Source organism: Ammospiza caudacuta, chromosome 5, assembly GCF_027887145.1.
Source record: "Ammospiza caudacuta isolate bAmmCau1 chromosome 5, bAmmCau1.pri, whole genome shotgun sequence".
NCBI lineage: Eukaryota > Metazoa > Chordata > Aves > Passeriformes > Passerellidae > Ammospiza > Ammospiza caudacuta.
This window is the reverse complement of record NC_080597.1, coordinates 33,178,895-33,200,070: the sequence shown is the minus strand read 5'-3', so window position 1 is coordinate 33,200,070 and position 21,176 is coordinate 33,178,895. Positions and strand designations below refer to the sequence as shown.

Below are 21,176 nucleotides of genomic sequence, written 5' to 3'. Positions count from 1 at the left end.
AGTTGTTTCAACAGTGCTATACCAACACATTTTTCTTTGTTCCTGAGAGGATTATGTTATTCTGACTTAATTAAGTATCCCTTTTTTTTTTTCCTCTGTGAGTCAGTTTTCCTCTGTGACTCACTGTTTTGATCTTCACATTTGCATGACACTTTCTTAATCTCATGCATTATGTCCCTTGGTGCTTCTGTTGTCTAATACTTACTTATTCCACTTATCAAAAGCAAATTTTCTTGCTTAGGGGTTGACATACTCCTAGTTACCCTCTGAAGAGAGACAAGACTGTTGCATCATGTGATGCAAAAATCTCTGTTAATGAAGTGTTGAAATGACTCAGTTCAGCTGGAAATAATCCACTTTCTGTTGAACATGTAGTGTCACAGGTCTATGTAGATCATAGGTGATATTAGGAGAGGTCTCTTGTTCAGCCTTCTGCTCAAAGGAGGGTTGGCTGTGAGACTAAAACACTTTGCTCAGAGCTTTATGCTGTCAGTTCTCAAAACTTCCAATAATGGAGACAGCTTCTCTGGAAAGTGTGTTCCAAAAGGGCAACATGTCCATAGAAAACTTTTTCTTATGTACAGTTGGAGTCTCCCTTGTTTCAAGTTAGATCTTTTGTTTTTCCTTCTCCTACCATGCACTAGTTTGAAAAGCAAATGGCATCTACTTCTCTCCCTTCCTTTGCTAATCAAGTAATTTTATCACAGAGGCCAGTCATGGTGGTCAGCCCTGATTTGCCCTTACTAAATCCCTTCTGACTACTCTAAATCACCTTATTCTCTCTTCTTCCCTTGTCCGGAAGGGATTCAAACAGGCTGAAGTATGAAGAATTTACTAGCGGCAGTTTTCTTGAGTGAGAAATTTTCATAGTGATTTTGCAAGCTTCTTCAAAATAATCATGTGTATATGCCCAGTAGAAGTTCAAATCTTACTAATAGTGGTAAGAATATTTCTGTGAACAGTTTTTCATAACCTGCAGTTTTATTGCAGTTTAATCAGTAAATTTCAAACAGTTTGAATCGGGAAAAGTTTACCGTTTCTGTTCTTACTGAATCTAAAATAAAATTTAAAAATCCCAAACTTAAAAGTTTGGTAGTTCATTTGTTTTAGTATGTGTTCCAAAGTAATTTTGTTTGATACAGGAGGGTGAATGCAGCATCTTGGGCCACTAGATGGCGAAGTGTGATTATTATTCTTATAATTTGAGCCACGATAGTCTAGAAGACATTTTTTTGCTAAAGCTAACACAGAGTTGTTGAGCAGACAGGAAAGGTCTTTTTTTAATGTAGAAGTTATTAACTGAATGCTTAATATTTAATTAGTTTCTTAGGATAAATGTGTGCCTCATTTAATTCAACATACATAATTCCTGTACTAGGAGTCAAAATACCTGTGAGATTTTCAGATCTTAAGGCTCCTTTGCTGAAAATAGTCTCTTCCATTTCAATAACACCTTGTGAAAAACAGTCAATAGGGAAACACCAACAAACGTCATCATTTAGACTTCTGTCAGGCCTTTGGTACAGTCCCACATGACATGGCTGATCTCCAGACAGAAAGGACATGGATTTGATGGGTGAATTGTCATTCAGTGGATAAGGAATTGGCTGATGGACACAGGCAGAGTTGTAGTCCATGGCTCCATGTCCAGGTAGAGGATGGTGCTGAGTGAAGTCTCTCAGAGCTCACTCTTGGGACTGATGCTCTTCAGTACCTTCACTGATGTCTGGCAGTGAGGTCAAGTGCAGCCTCAGCAGGGTTGCTGACGGGAAGCTGAGCTCTGCAACTGACACAACAGAAGGAAGGGATGTCATACCTGCATCTCTTTTGCCTGATTTTAAGGATCTGTCCTCAAGTAGTTTGCTAAATTGGAACCCATTGCCAACTTTAGAAGAATACCATTGCAGGGATAATAATGGATCAAGGATGAATAATGGATCTAGGTGACTTTAAATCTGTGACCTGTAGAGTCTGTGCTTTGGGATAGCTTGGAGGAAGAGGGTAACTCAAGGTAGGGTTAGGATACTGGAGGATCATCTGTTTTTATTGCCACTAGTAGTATATCTAGTTTTCCAGCTAAATAAATTAATTGATATTTTTGTGCAGTTAGACTATACTTTTTTATAACTAAGCCAAGTTTTTTTGCAGAGACTGTTTTCACAAAATTTGTCCATTCTACATTAGGTAAAAATTGGAAATAATACTGTGCATCAATTAATTTTGTTCTCATTTTCTTCAAAGGTTTCATGGTACTGTATTTTGGGCTGTGTAGCAGGAGGAAGTAATACGAAAGTAAGGTTAAATAGTAATAAACTTCAGAATTCAGGAGAACAGGTAAGACAGAGGTAAAACTTGTTTAGTTAATTCTCTCTTCCTGTTAAAAAATCCAACTCTCTAAATCTTTCTATCTGACACATTTTTAAAAGTCATGTAACTGGTTGAGCCTTTGACAAACTCTTCTATCTTTACACCAAAAAACTTCCAGGAATCTTTTTTGAATAAGAAAATAAATTACTCAAAAGCTTCAAGATTTAAGCAAATCTGTACCTTGTTTTAACTATTTATTTGGGTGATATCTAAGAAATGTAAAAGTAAAAGGAAGTATATTAAGTATTTTTAGAGTGTGCTCCAGACACTACTCTTTCCGGGAACTCAAAAAAAGAAATTCTAAACAGATAAAAATTCGTTCTTCTTAATTGTGTAACTTTTATCAACTATTTCTTCCAAACAAGACATTGCCTTACGTAATGCTGGCAGCATGGTAATATAATTTTTTCAATAAGCTTCATTCAGACACAGTTTATTTCTAGGTTCATGCTCTTTCCCTTTCATTCTGTGAGCATGTGGTGTGGTGAATCATCCCACACATCTTTAATTACTTATGACTGATCATGTTGACTGTCTTGGTACTTCTACATTATTTGTTCATTACAATTTGACCTTTACGTTTTTGGATTTTTTTCTTTGTTGGTTGGTTGGTTTGGTTTTGCATTTTTAGGTAGGTTTTTTTTCCATTGTATCACATTGTGGTGTTTCTGCACAGACTGAGAAAGTTCTGGTTTTCATTCACTCATCCCTGCTATTGCGTTTTCCTCATTTATGACAACAATGAACCATCCAAATACTGTGCATTTTGTAATTAAAGAAAGGAGCAAGAAAGCTTCAGCATGTCCTCTTCAGCTTCTGTAGTCTAACACCTCATCGATCACCTCAGTGATCATTTTTGTATCTGGAAATCTTTATTAAGAGTTCTTTTCTTTGCAGGGCAGAAGAATTGCCCTGTGCTTTGTGACAGAAGAATGATATCAACATCTTGTGCCTGATGTTTCAGGCTTTCCTGGCTTTGTAAGCAAGCTCCATACTAGCACTGATAGACTTGTGTTTGGTGATGGAGAGGGAATCTGTGCCCTTAGTTCCCCTGGCTCCTCTCCTTAAAGGAAAGTGTATCAGAAGAGTAGGTGTGTGTAGGTGCTGGCAGTAGAGGCTTTGATGCTATTCCTGATACTCTGTCATGAAATCCACAAAACCAAGCTTCCTGTGATGTTTAGCAAGTTAGTTTCAATATTCCATCCCCTGTAAGGTGAATTAAGTGTTTGAGAGGTGACTTTCACCCCGCTGCCAGCTGTTTTTTCTGTGAATTTGCTGCAGTCCATCCAAGCCACTGACCATCTTAGCTCTGACAGGCACTGGGGTCACACAGACCTAAGGTTAACCATACACCTCTGCAATGGAACTTCTGTTTGCTTTAGGATATGCTTTTGCAAAATGCTGATCTGCAGACAAAGTCTCTATCTTCTGACTTCAATAAAAAAGTTCAGAGTTCCTGAGGATAGAATGATCTATCAACTTATCATAAAGGGATATTGCAGACTGTTCACTTATTTCTGGTTTGCTCGTTCAGGATTCAGCCCCAGCGTCCTGAAGGGATTTCTGTTGTTCAGAGGTGTCCTTATGTAGGACAGACTGTTTGAAAAAGAGCGTTGTGTTGATACTGTGTTATGATGATGTCAATTCTCATATTATCATTCCATCTCTGGCACTTGTTTCTTTTTTCAAGACCCTTGAAGTCTTTAAATCTTCCTTGTGTAGGTCACCTTGGTCACAGAGAGGGAGGTGGAAAATCCTCTTTGGAGTGAGCCATGATGTTAAAGTGCAGGTATACAATTACTTGAAGGAAAAATGGAGATCTTGAAAGTATGTTGTTTGCTTCACAGACTCCAAAGTGCTGTTAGTGGTGCTGAAAAGAGCCAGAGGTATCTCTGCCTCTGTCTGATACAAGAAGGAGACATGTATGAAGGAGAACAGTATGGTCTTTATCACAGCTCAGGGACAGAGTGTTTCAGCTCAGTGACTGCAAGCATGGACAATCACTATGTGAATGTTCAAATGGACACAAGTATCTTAGAAAAACATCAGGTCCTGGTACTTAACTGTTGTCTTAGGTTATGTGCTCTGTGTACACATCAGCATTCCAGAGAAAACTGATCCTTTTTTTCACCTATCATTTTGTTGTTTTCTCATTGTTTTCAAGAATTTAGTACAAGAATCTAGTACATTACCTCCTATTAATCTGGATTGTACTTTGGTTGCATCCAGGACCATTAAATAGTTTGTTTAATAATTAACATTTAGAATTTGAGATTTGTTTTTGGTATGTACAGTGAGTCTAACTAGAAAAACATTTTTATTGGTAGATACTGGCGGATGGGAAAATTCTCTTCGAAGTCCAAGGGTTAGATGCCAATGAGAAATACATATTTGCTGTGGCAGCATATTCTTCAGATGGAAAACTTATTGGAGATGCCATTGGGCAAATGACTAAGCCAATCCTTGCCTACCCACCACTTTCTGCTACTACTGTTCGAGCATACCTAACTCAGGTAGGGTTAGAATACGATAATGGACACCCACTTTCATTTTGTTGTAATTATTTGTTTTCAGTGGTTGTTCTAAAACTGCATCTGGTACCAGCTTGATACCTTCTTGATGAAAGCTTGATAAGCACAAATCACAATTTTAACATAAAAATGGTATAGCTAAGTAAGTTCATTCTTAATTCAAAATTATTAAAAATGTCAGGTTAAGTGGAATGGACTCAGATAGTCCTTTCCGTCTCTGTAAAACCATCTCTGTTTTACAGTCTGCATTTAACTTTTTTCTTTTATGGAATAAAAATGTTATTGAACTTAGCAGATATCAAAGCCAACCATTTTCATATTGAAATTAGTTTTGTAGTATCTTGTGAAAGACCACAAAGGTTGGCAGATAATTACAATTTTGTGTTCTTACAAAAGCATATTTAAAACAGATTGTGACACAGAGAAAAGTGAAATTTTCTAGCCCTATAGATAGATCATGGGGAACAGTTAAAAGCTTTCCCAAAATATTCCAGTGTAAGATGTATCCATGTGAATTTATGCCTGTTTATTTGGCTTAGTTTATATCCTGTTATTCAGAGCAGAAGGGCATTCTGCAGTATTAGCAAAAGAAAAGTGAACCTAAATGAATTTATATGCCTTCAAGAACTGCAGCACAATACCTGTAAAGTTCTCCACACAGGACTGTTAGAGCATTGGTCAGCAGTCAAAGAACCCCTCTGCTTTCTCTGATGCTGAATCTGAACCACACTAATAATAGTAAAATCCAATTATTGCTGCATGTGTTTTATTCAACTGTGTTGGGATATTCTTAGAGAAATTGTAAATTTACAATTTACAGTGTTGTGGGGAGTTTTTAAACCTTATTGATCCTGTAATTTTGTCTGGCTTGGTTATTCCATGTGCACATCAACTCACTGTTAGGTTTTTTTTTTTGTAGGTAGCCTATCAGATGGGCAACTTCAGATTAGCCAGAGCAACATTTTCACCAATGTGGGATTACTTTGTTTCAGATACTTCTCCGCAGCCTCCCAATGCAGCTGTAATTTCTGCAAGTAGCAATTTCACTATTTCTGCAAAAAGGTAATTGGTAAAACAAAATTAAAATAATAATTAATTATTTATATTTCTTTTATTATAGATGTGCACATTTTATTTAGAAGAGTTTCAAGTTGTGGAATTTTGTTCAGGCTTGTATGTGAAATATGTTCTGGAAAAAGGGTTTATAATTAGCAGAGGATTTTTGTTATTTAAGGCACTGCTAACATTTACACACCTAATTCTTTGTAATGGCTGTTTTCTTAAGATAATTGTGAAACATTTCCAAAGTGGGTACTAGTTTTGTGTGATGCATTTTCATATGCAAAATGTATCATATGCGCTGGGTGCTTGACTTTCCAATTAAGAGAGCAATAGATCTCACAAATTGTGAACAATTTGTCAAGAACACCAACCAAAACAGGTAAATTGTTGCTAATTCTGTTTTGGGATAGCTACATAGTGTGTCAATAATCTTTGCATATGCTAAAAGTCTTTAGAGATATTTAAAATGAATTATTTTATAAAAAATTCAAATGTTTAACCATAATTATAGAAGTTTTTCATCACCCAGCTAGAAATTTTGTGGTTACATTTACTGAAATTCAATAAATCCAGATTCAGAAATACATCAAAACTGAATTTATTCCCAGATAAAAGATAGTTCATTATCAAATCATAAATAGCTGACTTATATATAAAACTATTTTTCTTATAATATTTCACATCTATTACTGCAGAAAAACTAACATCCAATATAGCTGAATACAAATAATCAACTTCCGTGTCTGCCCTTCAAGTGCCACCACATGTGTGAGACCAGGCATACAAATGCACCAAGGGTCTTGATGTTACATGCCATAACCATAGCAGCACTTGGGATTTACAGTCTATGGGCTGCATTGATGCTGCCAGAAAATCAGTATATATTCTATTTCATGACCGTGTGGGTTTTTTTAATCTATTCCTGGCCAGGCAACAAAGCAGGAATAGTCATTGTGCTGTTTGTTTGCATTTTTTTTGTCATTAGTATCTTTTCATAAGTAATTTTTTAACACATCCAGCTCTAGAGATAACATTGTAATAAGTCTATTTTCAGATAAATCAGGTGAAGACAGAACGTTTTAAGCACAACTGTGCAAAGCAGTTCTGGAAATTTTAATTTTCTGGCCAAGCCCCCCACTCCCCCTTTATTTATTTTTTTTTTAAATTAACATGGAAGGTTCTCGCGGCTGCGGTATCAGGCAGTTTCAGGTTTACTGAGCAGTAGGTAAGAAATTGGACTCTCTAAAGGGACAGCAGAGGGAGCCTGAAGGAAAGGAAACCTGTTTTTCCAGCTAGAAGCCCTGGTAGTGGTATCCTGGTAATGTCAAGTGAGTGAATGTGTCTATTTGATCTTACTTCTTGAGTTTCAGTCTCTTTCAGGAAATACAATCGAGGAGAAGAAGGAATTTATTTCTTTTACTTCAAAATCATAGGCTTTTTCCTATAACAAAAATATTTAAAAAATACAGCAAGTACAAATGCTCCTCTGTCCCCAGGGAAGGGGAAAAAAAAACCCAAAAAATATCTTGAGAGAAAAGCAGGCAAAAGAGAAGAGATTCTTTTGAGACTTGTAATACAAGACATAAGTGTTGAAAAGGAGTCTGTTAATAATACTTAGCAATGGACTTCACAACTGTGTGTGTGTCATTGTCAGAATACAGAAGAAAAATGTGTAAAAGGCAACAGTGAAAACAAATAAGCTGTACCATATGAAGCTTTCAGACAGTTCAAAATTAGTTTCACTGGATTAGATTATGCAAATAAGGAAAAATTGTCTTAGATTAGTAGAAAGTGGATAGCAATTTAAAAAGAAGTAATATTTTTATTTATTTACCTTTTAATTTAGCAGTTTTAAGCAATTTTTTCAGTTTTATATGTAGGTCTTATTTATAGAAGAAGTTATAATGTAATCTATTTTGTCCATAATTTTAAAATTAAAGGCTTCATTTTATTATAATACAGTGTCAGGCATGCAAGATCTGGATCATAATTAACATGCTTTTACTGTTCTTTTGCTTTTGTATTTTGTAGGTTACATTTTGAAGCTGTATCTCAGACTTCTCCTATTGCCTTGCACCTCTTTTTGAGGAATATATTTGCTGTTTCTGACATTAATGTCATGGAAGGAGCACTCTTCTGTGATTCCATCTGTTCCAATGAGATATTCTATAAGGAGCAAGTAGGTGTGGTTTAAAATAATATACTGGATTTGATTTTACTTTTTCATCAGCTGAATTTCATCATTGTAAGATAGATGTGGCAATCAACTAATCCTATTTACAGAATCCATTTTCTGTGGGTTACATGGCCTTTTTTTCTGAAGTATTTCAGAAGCTGTTGGTTATTTACATCCTGCTGGAATGATGGTTTCTGAATGAGTTATTGCATAACCAAAGCGCCCTGATTCCTACTGAGGAAGGATTTTTCTTGACTTCAGTGGTGGTAGACTATAATATAAGAAAGAAGTATAATAAAAGTTATTTTTGTCCCCTAAAGATCTACCTTGAATTTTCAAAATTTTCAACATTTATGCTATGTAATACATGTTTTTAAATTAAAATGTGACTTCTAACAGGGTTTCATGGTTTTAATATAGTAATATTTTATTTCAGTGGTTTTTTATAGTATAATGGCATGTTAATGACAAAAAACACCCTTTCTTTTTTATTTGGATAGTCAAATTTGCCTCCTGTTTTATTGCATTCCTATTCTATTTATTTCTTTGCTGAAGTACTTGTAAAAAATGTGAGCAGTTGATTACTCTGTGACTTTACAAAATAAACTCTCACTTGCAAGGACTGCAACAGATAACTTGAAGGGAAGGGAAGGATTTATCCTTCCCGCACCGATTCTGAGAGGCTAGCATGTGAAATTTCCACTGCACATACTTTGAGGTTATTAATCAGCCTCACTTTATAAATTATGTGGGCAAACTCAGAGGGCACAATTAGATCAAGAGCAATCGTTTCCTTTAGTATCAGGAATAATGTGTTTCTTAATATACTTCTAACAGGTGTGAATTTATATTCCTTCTTAAACTTTCATCTTACTTGCTGCTTATCCTGCTTTTTAAACTGCAGTAACATCTGTCTTGTTCCACTCTCAAATGGTTTAACAACAGAATGAATATTTAAATCAAAATGTGTTTTTCTTTTACAGGTAGCTAGATTAGCAGAATGTGAAAGAATGACTGTGGCAATTGAACTTAGCAACTGGTTGAACGATCCAAGTTATGCACTGCAGTCTGTTGTACAATGTTATGGTCTCCTCACCCCACTTATTTACCACAAGATTTTTTCAGTGCCAGTAGTTCAGGTGAGAGCATTTTAGGACAAAGCAGCTGTCAGGTCCTGCAGTTATAGTGATTCAAATTAAACTTATAATAGGCAGTACAGTTGGAGAGCTAAATATCTAGGCTGTGACTTCTTAATAGCTGATGAAAGAAAAGCCTTTTAGAATTTTATTCGTCCCCAATGCATCTAAGTTCCATGTAAGCTGCACACATTCTGCTCTCAGATATGGTGAAGTAACTGCAGAGTATCAATTGTTTATTTAGGGTGATTGTTGGTATTTTAAACTGTAGCAGAAATTACAATGTAATTTCTACTTGAATGTTATTTGCAGACGGCAATTTTGAGGAAAGAAAAGCAGCATTTGCCTGTGGTTTCTTTTGTTTGGTTGTTGGTTGGTTTGTTGTTTTTTCTTTTTTTTTTTAAAATTCAGAATGTTTGCTTCATATACAGTTTTGTTTTCTTCTTAAAGAAAAGAAAGCTATTCAGTGTTTTGACAATGCAGTCTTTAGTTTTCAGGCATGAGTTCCTTTCCAGAAGCAAGCACCTTCTCTTTAGAAACAGAATACATTTTATGAAGCAGCAGATGGGGTTTTTAGATTCAGCAAGCATACAGTAGAAACATGCAGATATTTTTCCTGTAATTAGGTAGCCTTCTTAGGTAGCAGCAATAAGAGTATATTGGCTCTGTGAGAAAGGATGAGGTGACTGCACTGCAGGTGAAGCCCAGAGCAGCAGCATCTGAACATGGCAGGCAGAGAAGGGTGCTGGTAAGAGGATCCAAGACAGTCCAGGGAACGTGAGGTTATTGGGCTGGCCCAGGGTCCATCCAGGAGGAAAAGTCAGGAGGTGCAGGAATTGAAGCCAGAGGCTGGAGACAAGGCTGCAGCACAGGTCCAAGGTCCATGCAGGAGAAGGAACTGAAGACCAATGGAGCAGCACCACAGCTCAAGCAGGGACTGAAGGCTTGTGCCTGAGCTTGACAGAGGGTATGAGGGGAGGTCTCAAGTGAGGATGCTCAAGGAAGGACTGCTGGGACACTTAGGGCCCTGTTAAGTTTTCAGGAGTGATTAGGAAAAAAAAAAAAAATCTATTTGAATACAGGGATAGCTTCTTGCTTAAGACGCTGTTGTCCTGCTAAAGGTACAGCTAGCCACTGGAAATAATTTCCACAACTTATAGCCACAAAAATTATTTCCACAAGAAATAGCCACAAGTTCTTTTCATTTCTGACGGACAAAATTGGGGAAAGAAGTATTTTATTTTTGCAATATACTGGAAGTATTTTTTTTCATTTGAAATCCTTGCCATCTCAATATATTTTCAAACAGTCCTCCAGTAGGATTATGTTATCTCACTGAATTAAACGTTCTTGGATTCCATGTTAGTGAGATCAGTAAAAATATCCATCATGTATCTGTATATTAATATCTGGGATTTTATGTGAACATGTAATTTATTCCAAAAGACTGGTTGAAATCTTGACACTGTTCAATTAAATAGAAATTAATTATTGGCATTTGTACAACTAATGTTTTATCCTATGCATTAGATTTCAAAGTATTTTTATAGTTCACCATGAAATACAGTGGGCTGTACAGAGGTACAAGCTTGAAAGTATGCTCTAGACTCCGATTTTTGTTTTAACCCTTGTATTTACAGATTCTCATTAAATGCTTGGCTGTCCTCCAAGAAATTCCAAGTTCTACTTTGCAAAGGAGACAGGAAGAATGTTATGAGAGTATTCTGCATATGATAGCTTGTGCTTCATATCATACAGCAAAGGTACGGTGTGAATTTTTGTGCTTACAGCTTAATTTGAGATATAGCTCTTGTCATTTGGGGAAAAAAAAGAGATTTAGTAAGCTGGCCTTCAGAATGATATCTTACAGAACCAGCAATCTTAAATAGTAAAGGCATGCAAACATTTATTAGTATCTTTGAATCAATACATGTTTATTACAATGACATTTTGCCTTTTTAGTATTTATTCAGAAAACAGTCAAAACTATTAGTCCATGTCATTAGATCTACATTTTATATGATTATGTGTAATTTTATATTTAAGCTAGTACTATTTTCAGTAAGACATACATATAATATATGTTTAAAAGTATTTATTGCAAAAGTTGTATTTGTAGTTTTAATCTGATTAATATATCTGTTTTAGATACAAGAGACTTTATACTGTTTAGTCATGCATGCTGGCAAAAGTAAAAACACCTTGACTTTCAACTGTAATATATATCTGTAGACATGATTCAGATACTCAATCTGTTTAGTGAGATAAGGAGAAACATGGTATGGATTTTTTTCCCTCATGTATAGGGACATGCTGCAGTTAATTACTCACTATTATAAATGTGTGATACTGAAAAAGTCATCTTTCCTCTAGCTTTAGATGCACCTCAGCTAAGAGCCCATACTGAAGCTGAGCTGTGGCTAAGGATTTGAGAGATTGCCCCATGCTGGTGATTGCTCAACTTGGTCTTTATAGGAGCTGAATCTCCATGCTAACCTCACAAGAACAGATCTGTACCAAATAACCCAAAAAATGCTCTGCAAGGCCAGCACGGCTGTGAGGCCAGGAGCCAAGGGCAATGCCATGGCTGGCAGAGCAGCACCTGGTATAGAGGTTCAGCCAGGCATCCAGATTATCAGGCAAATTTGTGGTGATAGGCAGGTCAGATTTGAAGCTGGGAAGTCAGTCCAGAGGTGAGGATAAGGCCTGGTGAGGTGGCTAGGGTCAGATAGAGCCCAGCAGGCTGGTCCATCATGATGGGAGCAGTCTGAGGTCAAGCTCAGAAGTTGGTCCATGAGCCAGGTGCCCAGTCTAGTGGATCTATTGTCACACCCAGGCATGACTTGCACCAGGCTGGAGTCCAACATTACTGCCGTATAGGAGCCAGCAGGGACTGTAGGCTTAGACTTGAGCTGAGAGGGAGCTCCTCTCAGCTGGCCCCACAGGCATAGGCCCCAGGTGAATGCTGTCAGACACAATAAAGCCTATAAGGAGCCTTGAAACCTTGATTAGATGTTTGTTTGTTGGATTCCTCAGCTAATTGACTACCACTTATATTGCTGGTTTTTTTTCCCTTAGAGATATCATTTCAACAGGATAGCATACAGAATAGCAAAGAGAATGAGTGAATTGAAAATGCTTCTCATTAAGGCAGGGTATATGTTTTTCTTTTGACTTAGAGTCAGGTCATGTACTGTGTTTATCCTAAGGTAATCTGTACACTTATTTAGGATCACAAAGGAAAAGATCCTAGTGTGAAGGTAGCTTGCAAGTAGTAGAAGCACTTGGGCCTTTTGAGCTCTATCTAAAGAAGATAAAGCCATTGAAAAACATTTGCTACACTGTTAATTTATAAATTTTGCAATTTAAAAATAAATTTCACCAGTCCTTTCAATACAACTGCAATTTTAAAATGTGTGCTTGATACCAGAGAGGCAAATGAGGATAATTTAGTTATCCTTTATGTTCTTTGATAGCAGTACTGCCTGAGAACAGGGAGGGTGTCAATCACAGCAATAGATACTTCTGGGTAAATCTTTCTATTCTCTGAGGGATAGGCTAAGCAGAATAGAATGCATAGATAACATCTGCAATTCCAATTATTTTACATGTCTGCAGTCCTGGGTTTTTTTATTAAAAGAAACTTGCATATTGAGTAATAAATTTATATTTATAATATTCATGCATTTTGACAATTATAAGTAGACAGGAATGAAATATTACATATCATGTAAACAAAAACTTGTGTAACAGATTATTCTTTTATAGGTACTACATTCATGGAAAGAGTATGAACTTTCAGCAATTATCATTAACTATGGGAAAAAATTGTTGATCTCACCAGGAGTTTCACCTGGCCAGTCAGGAGACGTGAAAACTGAAGAAACGCGCACTGGCAAAGCAGTAAAAGTAGATGCTCTAATTTTTAATTTTTCTTTAAATTCTGTATTTTATTATTTTGAAGACTAGATTTACTAATTTAAAGATGATCCAGCTCCAACCCCCAGCCTTGGGCAGGGACACCTTCTACTAGACCGGTTTGCTCAGTGCCCCATCCAGCCCAGTCTTGAATGCTTCCAGAGATTGGGAGTCCCCATGCTTGACAAAATATGCTGTGCCAAAAAAGTCACAAACATAATTTCTATTTTATCAGAAAAGAAAAATAATACAATATTGATGAAATTATAAGATATAGATTTAGAAGACTTGTGGTCTAAGCTAGATTCCACTATTGACAAGCTGGTTTTAGTGAAGTTAAAGCTAAGCTTTCATAACAAAGTATTCAATATTTCAGAGACGTTCCTCAAGGGCATCCCATTTAGCTGCAATGGCAAAAGCAGCAGAAAATCTAAATTCTCTTGAATCAAGTCTACTCAAACTGACAGAACCAGGTGGGTGTACTGTTGAAACACATCTTACCTTTGTCTATGGAGTTTTCTATTGCTTGTTGGAAAAAACTACATTTACTGAAGAAGTACTTTTATTTCTTATATCTTCCATGATGACTCAACCAAAGCAATAATGATCTTGGTAATGATCACCTGGTGATGATGTGTGTATTCATATTTTTTGTAATTTCCACTGAAACACTCATTTCTTCTTTAAAAGGAATATTTCTTTGTGAACAGTTCTGCAAATATTTATGTTCTTCCAACCTGTTTAAATTGGATTCCATGTTATTTAGGCTTGCTTTATCTTTTTAAAGCAGAAAATGCAGTGGCAAAGACCACTGTCCATTTATACCTTGTCTGAATACCCCACCAATGTTAGTAGTAATGACCACTGCAGGAAATTTTAGTGGAGAAAACTCTCCATGAAGCAAGTTAACAGAAATTGTTGTTTTTGTGAGGGAATTGCATGCATGCTAGTATTTAACTACGTTTTAAGTTAGGAATGAATAAACATATTTTAAAGTATCTTGGATTCTGGATCAAGCACAATAATTTTCTGGCTAATAATCCTGCCAAAGTTAGATGAATTAATAAGTAAGGATTATAAAGAAAGTTTGGTTAGAACTTAATCTCAGAGACAGCACTGATTGGTACCTGGATAGAATGGTAGAGTAGTATAGGTTGGAAGGTATTTATTCTAACCCTCTTCTCAAAACAGGTACAATTACATCAGCTTGCTCTGAGGCTTATCCAGTCAAGTTTTGAATCTTTCTGAAGAAAGAGATTTCATAACTTTTATGGGCAACTCGTTCTGATAGTTAACCACTCTTATGGTTAGAGAGGTTTTCTTTAGATGTCTTTGGAATTTTCTGATTTCCGATTTGTTTCAATTGCCTGTTGTGCTGTCAGTGAGGAGAGTCTGTCTCCACATTCTGTATTTCTCCTGTTAGGTAAGTGTAGACTCCTCTTAGCCTTCTCTTCCTAAGACTGAAGAAACCCACTTCCCTCAGCCTCTTCATGCTCTATAGCTCATTGTCATCTTGTCTGTCCTTCTCTCAACTTGACTATGTTGGTGTCTTGTACTACAGTGCCCAAACCCGGGCACAGTAACCTCGATGTGGTCTCACATCCATTCTAGTGCTGAATAGAGGGGAATAGTCATGTCCCCTGACCTGCTGGCCATGCTGTTTCTAGTATAGCCCAGTATGCAGCAGGCCTTTGCTGCAAGACCACACCCCTCATGTTCTAGTTATCATCCATCACCTCTGTGCATGCATTTATTCAGAAGAGAAAGTATTATTGTGAAAAATAGGATAAGGAGTGATGGAAAAATTCCATTAATCTGTGCAATAATCCTTCATTTTTGCTCACATTGATGCCTGCATTCCTGCAGAACAAGTCACATAAGGAAAGAATTCTGTAAGTTAATTGAAAATCATGTTGATTAATTAATAGAAAGTTAAATTAATGGATTGATCAGTTAGAAAAAACCCACATTTTCAGTAGCTGGCAAATAATTGATCACTAAAGTCTGCTCTGTTGTTGAAATAGCCTATTTGTCAATAGTTTCAGGATACAAACTGAGAGAAGAAGCCTTTTGGTGTGGCCATGCAAAGCTTACCGCTGTCCTTACAAATATGTATTAATGGTATAGGGCAATGTGCACACCTGTAGGGCATGCTGTTAAAAGCATTTTGGAAAAAGCCTTGTAATAGGAAATCCTTATAATTGGATCAACACTTAGCATTCCATTAATGATAGTCTACAAGAAAAATGGAAAAGAGCTGAATCTGCTTCTTTCAAAAGAAGAAAAACAAAAATATTTCACACACAGTACAATTTAAATTCTGAGATTTCAAATATTTTCCCATAAAAAAAAATTTTGGAACATATTTTTCTTTGTGAAAAGGCTTATTTGGAGCAACATATTTTTGAACTTGTCAAATGGGAGAGAGTACTAAGAAAGGGTGTCCTATTTTAAAAGTCTGCTTTTCCTGTTGGCTGTCCTACTTAGTTGGACATTATTTACATTCAACAGACCTAAACTGACTGCTCTCACTGGAGGTTGTAGCTATTGATCCACTATTATAGCTGGTTCCAGAGTGCATTTTTAATCTTGCTTTTTTCAGGGATTTGCTGCATTGATGTTTTTCAACCACAGGACTTGTCTAAGCACAAAATTTGTTGATTATTTTTCTTTATTTAGGAAAAATAACAAGCAGTATGTGTAACATTGTTTTGGTGCTTGTTAGCTGGTAATGTTTAATCAGCTGTTGTGTTTAACTGCCAGAAGCTTGAATCTAAGTTATTGTCCTATATATTCTGTATACTGTCCATATCTGTGTATTCTATATAAAGTATATTATTTATAGAATATAACTGAATTTCTATACATCTATTTTTGTAAATATTTAGCTTAAGAAAAAAGAATATACATTACTACTTCTACTACTACCTACTTACATTGTCCATATGCAGAGCATTAATGTAAGCATTAGTCAATAGCAGTATCATGGCATCAGTTCTTGCTGTATAGCCTTAAATACATTTTTGTCCTGTCCTTTCTGCACATTCTTCTCCACATGTGATTTTCATGGCTCTTTGTTAGGCTTCTGATGAACTCCAGACATCCTCTCTCATGACAGTTAGATATTTAAAAGCAAACTCTGTGGTAGAGAAGGATTTTTTTTGTCAGTTATAAGTGGAGTTTTTATTGTATGTTCTTACTGCTTTTCATAATGGATTTCATTTGGTTATTGATGCAGGTCCTGGAGCACAGCTTACAGGAAAGGAATCTCTGTTGTTACTCTACCCTGTAATTTCATGTTGGCCATCAGACCGTGCTTATCGAGAAGGTAGGGTAGTTGCTGTTTATATTAATTGTGAGGGCTCCTTTACTTCAGAAAGTTGCCAGTAAAGCAATCTCATTCTTGCTTGGAATAAGCTCTTGGGAATGTTACCTTCATTTGGTTCTCAAATATACAAAATCAAGTGAAACATAGCTTATAAAAGGTTCTCACTATAAACACATAGAGAATAGAATGCAACCAATTATTTGGGGTGTTCATGCTAAGTATATAAAATATTAATATTTTAATTTGAATCATGTATGTTTTCTAATAACCTTAGAAACAAGTAAATTTAAAAAATGTGCCAAATTTTTCAAATATTCTCTTTGTATGAAATGTTCTTTCAAAATTGAGGTACCCTATTTCCACATTAAATTATTTCACTGGAAGAAGAATTCACAGAAATCGCTGTCTCTATAATGTTTGTAATTCTAGGAGTGTATTAAATAGAATGAGCTTATGATTCAAGTCACAAGAAGCGTTTAGCAACTGCCATTGAGTATCTGTGGTTTTAGTGTCACTATGAGTATGCAACATGACATAAATAAGTGCTTGGAGGCATAGGTCGCTGGAATCCTAGCTGACTTCAGAATTCTGTTACAGCATAAACACCTGTGTTATTGTTACTTTATTGCAGTGCTTAAATTCAAAGGCAACACACGTTTCCTTGAGTTCTTCGTTCAACTTTTGCACAAAGTCATGAATGAAGAGAAGTTTCAGAGTGTTCTGGAGTGGGCAGAGAGTGTGGAAAATAACTTGAGAAGGTAGATCTCCGTTACAGTAGTAGTGAAAAACTACTGCTTAGGCTTATGGGAGTCGCATTTACAAAAGAAACTCCAAGTTGTACCCATTAGAAGACCCATCAGGAGTAATTTCCATGACTCCTAGTCTGCAGAAGTTCCATGAACGTGGATTACAGCTGTTATTATGGGGTGGTGGCATAGCTTGGGAAGCTATGATGGCTTAAATCAAAAGCAAACTGATCAGGGCCTACTATAGCATCAAAAAAATTCTGTGGGGAAAAGATAAATGGAGCCAAACTGTAGACACTTACCTGAGAAGATCCCATTTTTAAAAAAACACATCAATATTTCTAAAATATGAAAGGCAAGTAATCAGTGAAAATGAGATCTATATTTTAGGGAACAGGAATTGTGGTTACAAGAGACCAAAACAGTAGGATGTGAAGAAATTACTTGCAAAATTCTGTAGTATAATTTGGGTAATAAAGAAAATTTTTTATTTTACTGGGCATTAGGAAGGTAATATAGTTGTTACTCACAAATTTGAATTTCTGTAATAAACCTTGAAAATTAACATTTCCTATTTTCTTAAGAGGATGAAGGAAAGAAAGTCTTTTGAATTTAAAACTGCCAATGAAATAGGAATTGCCTGATGTGCTCTATATGTTCCAAAAGATAATCTTTTACTATGAAAGGAACTTAACATGATGATTATTATGATGATGATTTTAAAAATATTTTTCATCAGGAGGAATGAGAGCTTCCTTGGTACTGATGGAATTTCAGCACAAGCAAGGTCTCTCACTCTGGGAGAAAGCACAAGTGCTGCAGAAGTTCAGAAGGTGAGTTTTATTTTTAAGGAGTTATGTGTTTTTACTGGGTAGCAATACCATGAGAACAAAACAAATTTTGAAAAAATTGTCTCATAAAAATCTCATCTAGAGACATACACAGTTCCTAAAATTTGGGATACAAACTCTAGTCCTCAGCTGACCTCTGCACTTCTAAAACCAGGAAGAAATGTTGACATGGGATTCATCTGAAAGACCAACAATTGTGAGAATTTCAGATAAGTCAAAATAAGGAATTCTGAAATCAGAAGAAGCTTGCCTTACCTGACTCCCTTTAAAAGAACATGGTGGTAATAGAAAGTGTCTTGGTTACCATCACATTCAGAAAAGGAGATCAGCTCAGGCCTTTTTGTACAATATGTACTTAGATTTTTTTTGTGAGTAATTGTTCATGTTTAACTCCTTGTGCAGATGTTCTAATTGCACTGTAAAGGCTTTTTGTTCAGAATTAATTTAAAATAATTTTTTACTTTTACTGGAAGATACTGATAATCTTAATGGATTTGTATTATTTTGCAGGAAGAGCTTTCTCCCTCATAATCCTCTAGTAATGTTGAAATACTGCTAGCATCTGAGATAGATTAGGAAAAGGGTTTTTCTGTCTTCATTTTTGCATTGCAAAGCTTTACTGTTATTAGGAAAAGAATTGTCATTATTTCTGTGATGAAAAGACTGGTCTATGAAAGAAAATCTTCAGGGACCTGGCTGGCTTCTTTGTATCAGGCCTTTGACATGTACTGTCCAGAAAAAATGGTGACGTTTTCTAGAATTTTTAAGTACTTCTTTTGCAGTTTTATTTTGACAACCATTTCCAGAATCTTTTTTAATGTTCTGTTCCTATGTAAGCCAAATTGCTCTATACCTCAGGTGGTTGATAATGTAGGTATAAATAATTATTTGAAGTATATTTAAGATTTTGACGCAAGACTTTTTTCTTTTAAAGGGAAAAAATACCTCACCTTCAGGGAAAGCAAAGGCATCACCTTCAAAGAAACCAACAAAACAAGCTGTGCCTCAGAAAGGACCTCTCAGAGAGTTTTTAATGAAAAATCCAGATACAATGAAATCTTCAGAAGCACAAAAGTAAATGAACACAGTTTTCAGGCTTATATATACAGAAAAAATATTTTGACTGAAATTTAGATTACAATTAAGTGTGTATTTTAGTTTTTGTATTATAGCAAAGAGACTAGTTTCTGCACAGTCCTTTCATTTTTCTGATGTAGTTTAGTATAAAATTGGTTTCCACTCAATGAAACAAAATCTGTTGCATTTCTGTTTAATAGCTGTTAATGATTTCAAGTTTCCGTATTAATAATCAAAGATTGTATTTCAGTTGTGTTAGCTTGAGCATGTTGATTCATCAAGGTGGAAAAGCTGTGATAATCTGAGTATTATAAGGCTTTTCAAACTGTGTTGAGGAGTTTATCTGTTACAAAGCTAATAAAAATATTTATTATTAAATAAATAAAAATAGTAGTAGTAGATTCAGAATTATTTTTGTGGACCTTGTGCTAGTCTTTTTGGACTATCTGCCTTGTAGCTTCCCCAGAACTGTTTTTTGATTAAAAAAAAAGTAATTCACATCTTCTTTTGGCAGGTATTTGTTTATATTTGGTTAACTTGCCAATAACATTGCCTTCTGACCTAAAAGAATGTGTAGTACTCATAATTTAGTCCTTTGTCACTTATGGTAATTAGCAAATAGGAAACTATAAATATTTGCACATAAGCAATCATATAACTGATTCTGGAAGTGTTTTAAATAACCTAAAAAAAGTTTCCATATCATCTTCTAAATATTCACCTAAACCATCCAAAAATGTTATTATTCCTCCTTGACAGAAGAAACCGTACCTTATTTAAAATGATTTTCATAGCTTTCAGCAGAAGAAAGGATGTTTAACCTATCTTGGGTTTTTATCAGCTACTCTTTTGTGTCTAACATAACAGTAATGGTGCATAATATAATCAAAATTGTATGTGGTATACTATTCTACCCACATTTTAAAGGTGAAAAACAGGCGGAAAAATCATTTAGATTAATAAAGGAATCAGTTTACAGTTAATTTTTAAAAAATGAGATTTGGTTTGAATATAGCATTGTATGTTTGTCAAGTAATACAGAATTTTTTCATCTCTCAGGGAAACCTTAAAAAACTTTGTCTGGAAATTAAAGGCAGGCATCCAGATTTGAAATGCTATGTTCTCTTCATGCTGGATGTGCTTAACTACCAAAGCAAAGCAATAAAAAAACCCCAAAATCTAGATTTATAGCATAATAGAAGGCCCTCCTGAATTGACTTTGAAGCACATCATATTTGCTACAATAATCTGTACAATTCAGGGACAAATAACTTCAAAATGATCTAAACTCATTAAAGTACTAAGACAATTATCTTATAGAAGCTGGTAAAATATAAAATGGGATTTACTGTGTGTTAAGTGCACGTAAAGAGGGAAAGCACAGTTGCTTTTCTTGACTAAAGCAAAAGTCTTTTATTTAGAAATATGTCATATGCTTATGCGTATTAATCTGGAGAGATGCAACAGAGTATCTGTGTATCTTTACCAGGACTTTTTTTCTAGAGCTTCAAGAAAACAGTTTAATTTCTTGCTACTTCATATGTTTTGGTTTAGCAAAGCCATGGATAAGTTGAAGAAATTGGCTCATGAAACCTTAGTGATGCTGCTGACTAAATACGTAATCCGAAGTCACTTTTGTCAAATGTGTCTTGAAGAGATGCCCTGGAAGTCTCAGATGAATATCTATCTGGCCCTTGCACACTACCATCTATTTAAAAAGAACCTGGAAGTGCAATATAATATGGGAATTAGTGGTTCACAGCATCTGGACAGGTACATCTTACTGCACTATCAGTGATTGCTATTAATAGAGATTATTGTGTTATTGCTGTTACTGCAGACAGATATGAATTACAATATATTCATATGAACAGTTCAGCTTTCAAATACAAATTACTTGTTACTATGTAAAAAGTTTTGCTTTCCATCCTGTGGACATCAGGCACAGTTTTGGTTGCTAACTTCATTGGTGAGATGAAAGCTT

The 21,176-nt window shown here is 35.5% G+C and overlaps 1 protein-coding gene across 1 annotated transcript in view; it reads left to right on the top strand.

The window, feature by feature from the left end:
* CFAP54 (cilia and flagella associated protein 54) overlaps nucleotides 1-21,176 on the top strand; it is a 101,190-nt gene that overhangs the window by 31,094 nt on the left and 48,920 nt on the right. The window contains exons 22-34 of the mRNA XM_058805938.1: nucleotides 2,242-2,334; nucleotides 4,695-4,880; nucleotides 5,818-5,960; nucleotides 7,992-8,139; nucleotides 9,120-9,275; nucleotides 10,913-11,035; nucleotides 13,041-13,175; nucleotides 13,567-13,663; nucleotides 16,429-16,518; nucleotides 17,150-17,276; nucleotides 18,004-18,097; nucleotides 19,050-19,189; nucleotides 20,747-20,965. Coding sequence (XP_058661921.1) covers nucleotides 2,242-2,334; nucleotides 4,695-4,880; nucleotides 5,818-5,960; nucleotides 7,992-8,139; nucleotides 9,120-9,275; nucleotides 10,913-11,035; nucleotides 13,041-13,175; nucleotides 13,567-13,663; nucleotides 16,429-16,518; nucleotides 17,150-17,276; nucleotides 18,004-18,097; nucleotides 19,050-19,189; nucleotides 20,747-20,965 — 1,751 coding nt within the window. The remainder of the gene's footprint in view (nucleotides 1-2,241; nucleotides 2,335-4,694; nucleotides 4,881-5,817; nucleotides 5,961-7,991; nucleotides 8,140-9,119; nucleotides 9,276-10,912; nucleotides 11,036-13,040; nucleotides 13,176-13,566; nucleotides 13,664-16,428; nucleotides 16,519-17,149; nucleotides 17,277-18,003; nucleotides 18,098-19,049; nucleotides 19,190-20,746; nucleotides 20,966-21,176) is intronic.